The sequence below is a fragment of the Vigna umbellata genome, chromosome 3, assembly GCF_029865625.1.
Source record: "Vigna umbellata cultivar VRB3 chromosome 3, Vumbellata_1.0, whole genome shotgun sequence".
Classification (NCBI taxonomy): Eukaryota; Viridiplantae; Streptophyta; class Magnoliopsida; order Fabales; family Fabaceae; genus Vigna; species Vigna umbellata.
This window is the reverse complement of record NC_142167.1, coordinates 12,815,397-12,820,597: the sequence shown is the minus strand read 5'-3', so window position 1 is coordinate 12,820,597 and position 5,201 is coordinate 12,815,397. Positions and strand designations below refer to the sequence as shown.

The 5,201-nt window shown below is 34.2% G+C and overlaps 1 protein-coding gene across 4 annotated transcripts; it reads left to right on the top strand.

Moving 5' to 3' along the window:
* The first annotated feature begins 650 nt into the window (after positions 1–650).
* LOC124835845 (homeobox-leucine zipper protein ATHB-22-like) lies at positions 651–3,725 on the top strand. Of its 4 annotated transcripts, XM_088108734.1 has the most exons (5): positions 653–809; positions 883–1,058; positions 1,636–1,853; positions 2,244–2,563; positions 3,196–3,725. In XM_088108734.1, exons 3-5 carry the CDS (start codon positions 1,763–1,765, stop codon positions 3,454–3,456), a joined length of 672 nt encoding a protein of 223 aa, XP_087964860.1. In that variant the 5' UTR covers positions 653–809; positions 883–1,058; positions 1,636–1,762; the 3' UTR covers positions 3,457–3,725. The 4 variants fall into 4 exon arrangements, with proteins under 4 accessions (XP_087964861.1, XP_087964859.1, XP_087964860.1 ...); XM_088108735.1 differs by having other exon boundaries at positions 651–1,049; XM_088108733.1 differs by having other exon boundaries at positions 651–1,058.
* The last annotated feature ends 1,476 nt before the right edge of the window (positions 3,726–5,201 follow it).

Sequence of the window (5,201 nt, the reverse complement as noted above, 5' to 3'; positions counted from 1 at the left end):
CCCACAAGAACCTCCAAAATCCAAAAGAACATGAAAATTGCCATCCCTTTGTATTTGACATTTCAAGTTTGGATTTTTAAAGAGAAAAGTGTTATTTAGTAAGAAATAATTAATTTTCATCTTTTTCACTCCAACAAAACTCTATTATAAGTTACATTTAATTAAGGTCACTTCATATTTTCCTTCTTTTTAATTTTTTTCTCTTAATATAACAGTATAAGAAGATGTTATTTAATAAATCATATATATAATCAATCATTACATTTACTCTAGATCCACGGCCGAAATAAAAAAGCAACGAAAAGTATTATAAAAGAGCAATTGTAGTTGGTCGAATGCATTTACTAAAATAAATAGGTTTCTTTAAAAGGCCCACAAAGAAATAAGCAAGTTATGTAATTAATTAAAGTAAAGCTAAAAGAATGGTAACATTTACATGATCTGAGGGATATGGGTGCAACGTCAATAAAAGGAATTTATGGATGAGATTGTAGTGACAAAAGATGATGAGTTAATTATTTGTTTGTGAGATGGTAATTAATGAGAGATGATTGAAGAAATGGAAGAATTAGTTTGTGATGTGATGTAATGAAAGAGATAGTGGGATATGAATTATTATTATGAGTGGTACATGAGACGAGAGTATTAAGTGAGTGAGGATGGGAGATGAGAAAGAAGTTGGAGGGGAAGCAGAAGTAGAAGTTGGATACTACAAAGAGCTTTGTCTCACCTATCTCTGTCAGGATTTTGGGGCCGAAAGAAAGGCCTTCCTTATCGCTCAAAGCTCTGCTTTAATTTGGGAGCAAAAGGTACAGAGAAACACCAGTGGAATCTGTGCACCAAACGAAAGCACAGACAATGAATGGATTTGTTTGTTTGCAGGAAAATTGAAATGGAAACCCAGATCCCGATTTTGTGCAAGGAAGCAACAGATAGATAGATCTAGAGACAGGAGAGGTGAAAGTGAGATTGTCTCAGCTTTCTTCTCTGTGACACTGCAAAGATATAATTAAGGTGAAAGGGAGAGGTGGAGGTTCAAAGAAACACAAGTGAGTGAGGTGAGGCTATGTGTTGTGTTTTATTTACCTTCCTTTATTTGTCTCATATGAGTGTAGCAGTGATGACAGGTTCACGTACCCTCTTTTGAGGGCCAAACGAGTTCTCCTATGTTGCTATTAATTTCCCGTTTTCTAACCCATTTTACCCATTTTGCAAAACTGCCACCATTTTTTCTTCTAACACAAAGAGATAGTGCCACAATTGAAACACCCGATTCATAGGTCTATGATCAAATATGGTCCCCTTTCAAGCCTTCCTGGGGGCCAACTGACACATGCCTTCCCTTTTTCACGCCTTCCTCTCTCTCTCTCTCTCTCTCTCTCTCTCTCTCTCTCTCTCTCTTCCCAACCTACTCTCTAGTACGGTCTCTGCATTAAACACAATACTTTGTTGCGCCCCAAAAGTGAAGTAGGATCATCCACGCAACAAAAACCTCACCAAATTCACATCCCTTCTCTTAATATACCCACCTTTGTTTTAAATCCTTCTCAGTACACCTTTAAATGCCATAAACTCTATTCTTTTCTTTTTATTTTTCTCTTAGAGGAATCTAATCCCTTAAACTCTATTTATCAGCTCTCTCTATCTTCTCTTCACTGCCTGTGTGGTCCATGTATTTGCCGAAGCAAGTGAGGTCCATATAAAGCTTGGAGCAAGAGTGTGATAAGTTAAAGGGAAGAGAGACAAGAAAACAAGAGCAGACATGGAGTGGAATGGAAGCACAAGACGTTATGTTCCTCGACCAGACTCTTCCTTCGGCTTCCTTTACAACTACAACTACACACCATACCCAGGTAAACTAACTATCTACTCTTCTTCTAAAACCCTTCTTCACCCTTTTCCCTGATTGGCATCAACTTACTTTTCTTTTTCACTGCTTACTCCCTTCTACCATGCATTTTACTCACTCTTTTACGTTTTCCACACTCTATTTTTGTAAACTTCGAATGAATAGTAACTTCCACTTCAACCTATTACGCTCCATAATTATTGCTTTTCTTCAACAACTGCTACACAATAGAATAGGTATACTCCTATGTTAAAGCAACAGCCGAGTTAATTTGGCAACTACATCTCATATTTTGGCTCGGTCAACGTTAAAAAAGACACTCAACCCTTTAAGAAAATTGCAACTCTTGTTCACCGAAAACTCTCTTTCTGTTTCTGTCTGTTACTTAATCAAGGAATTGAAGTGAAGCAACAAAATATAGCAGAGTCAAGTTCGTCCATGGAAAAAATGAACTGCGGGAACCAGGACAAGAAGAAGAGATTAACGACTGACCAGTTGGACTCGTTGGAGAGTAGTTTTCAGAAGGAGATAAAGCTAGACCCTGATAGGAAGATGAAGCTTTCCAAAGAGTTAGGGCTTCAACCTCGCCAAATTGCTGTTTGGTTCCAAAATAGGCGTGCAAGGTGGAAGAACAAGCAACTCGAACACTTGTACGATTCACTTAAACAGGAATTTGATGTCATATCCAAGGAGAAACAGAAGCTAGAGGAAGAGGTAGGTTACATTTACACAACACAGTGATTAGATATATCATCGTTTATTACTATTTTTTCATTCTTTTTTTTATCACATCACACACTAATTATGATATATGTACTTCTCTCTCTTTCTTTCCCTGTATACATGTCATCTGGTATTGGGTCACCGTGAATTATTTTCTTAAACAATATGTTCCCAAATCTCAAATTTTTACACACGTGACGATAGTGCAATCACCCATTTGTCGCTTTCCATGTCTATCCTTTTCTTCTGATATCATAATATCGATTACATTTTTCTTTTCTGTTTCTTTCAACCTCAAAATAGACACCTCACTCTTTGTAGACACGTATTGAGATTTCTATACCCAGAAAAAAAAAAGTGATAAATTTGATAAATTTGAACTGGGTTTTCTCTTGGATGCACCAGAGTTGGAGTTAATTATACACACACTCTGTTGAACCTTTTTCTTTCACATTTGAGAAAATATACTTTTAGCAGCACTTATACAACTCCTTTTCTTTTTCACAACACTGTTTTTCGGTGCTTGCAATGACGTAATGATTGGTGCTTTGGTGAAGTGTAGCATGAAGTAGACATTCATTCTTTGGAACTGGTCACTTCCTTTAGCTGTTTTGCGTGTGCAGGTAATGAAGTTGAAGGGTATGCTGAGAGAGCAAGCTTCTAGAACACAAGTGTCAACAGGTTACACAGAAATCTCTGGAGAAGAAACAGTAGAAAGCACGTCAGAGGCTCTGCGTTGCTCCAAACGGAGAACACTGCAGCAGCAGCAGCAGCATCATCATCATCATCAGAATATTGGAGAAGGAAACTGTTCTTTCACTTTGGAAGATTACAACACAGTTCCAGTACTACCCTACTGGCCTGGGGTCCCTTACTATCCCTAATGAATAATATTTTGTGTTTCAAATAATAATATTGCGAGTGATGAGTTTAGTTAATTAACTTAATTTATTGGTAACGTAATGTGTGTGTAGTTAAGGTGATGGAAAACCCTTTTTCCGTAGGAACTGACATTAGAGATCAAATCAAAGCGATCGAGCAGAGAGACCTGCATGTTGTTGGTTGGTACGATAATTATGACGTTAAAATAGCTGTTCCTGCAGACATAACTTTATTAGTCCATTCCAAGATGCATGAAAATCGTTAATTGTTACGTACTGTTATTTTATATATATGATCCTTGTTTATCGCTAAAACTTTTATGATCTTTGTTTCTATACTATAATGTTAATGTTTTGAATGTGTCTTAATTACTTCATGAAGTGAAGTGTCCGTCTACGCAAGTAAAGTCTTTTTCTAACTGGGCTGAGGAAGACTCTATTGCATATGAATGATACCTAAAACACCAATTTATACTTAGTCAAAGAGGGAAACTAAAAAATAAAAGAGAGAGGTGATGGGTTTCTAGAAAATATGATATGACAACAAGAAAAAAGGTTGGGAAAAAAATGTGTTTATTGAAAAAATATTATATATATATATATATATATATATATATATATATATATATATATATATATATATATATATATGTATGTATGTATGTATATTGAAAGTTTAATTAGTTGAGAATTGAAACTTTTTCTAAGGTTGAGTTTGATTTTCTTAATTACTATCAAAGTTTTAATCAGCTTACTCAATTCTTTGACATAAATATGTGCAAAATACATGTATCAAAGTCCAGCGTGCGCTAAATACAATTTCATTTATGATGATTTGTATTGTTTGGTTTGAGACTTAGTTAGTTTTGGTACTGAAATTTTGTTTCTAAAATTTTGTAACAACTAGATCATCACTAAGTCGTATTTCAAAACAAATATTAAACATAAACAAAATCAATAGAAAAAACATAAGTATTTATAGACAAACGACGTATTAAAAAGTATAAAAAGATAACTGAAAAACATAAACATAAGTCTAAAATAGTTACAAATGTTAAAACTGTCTTGAGTTGAAACACAAGTTCCTTACGATGTTGTCAAAACTTGTTATAATAAAATAGTAAGTATTTATATTTTTGTCACTTTTAACAACAACAAAAGTTGTTAAAAAGAGTATAAAAATTATTATTTGGTGAAAGGACATACAAATAATAACTTTTTATGGGAGAAATATTTTACAATGTGATGATTTTACAAAAAGAAAAAATAACACATTTTATCGTTTAGTAAAATGTTTCTATGATGTAACACATAAAGAGAATTTGGCAATGGCGCTTGGAAAAATTAATATATTTTATGTAGAATCATCTTTTATTTTCGCATGACAAATTTTTCATTGTGTGAGTAGTGCGCAATCATCTATTGTGTCAAAGTTGTAATTGGAGTTAATGAGATTTTAAGTGACATGATCAATATTGCATTCAACCTGTTTTGTTTGGTAGTACCTTTTGGCTTTCATGTTTTCCTTATATTGAGAGCTCTATTTTGAGAATTCAAGAAAAGGAAGTTGGTCTACTAGCTTTGTAAGATAATATGATAGATTTGAATTGGGGTTATACTTTGTTCTAAGGTTTCGATTTGTGTCATTTCATCTTTTGTTATTATGACCTTTAGGTGAGTTAGGTGAGAGGGTTTCTCCTTACACCACACCAGATTTCTTTCTCCATCACCTCATTTCACAATTGTCC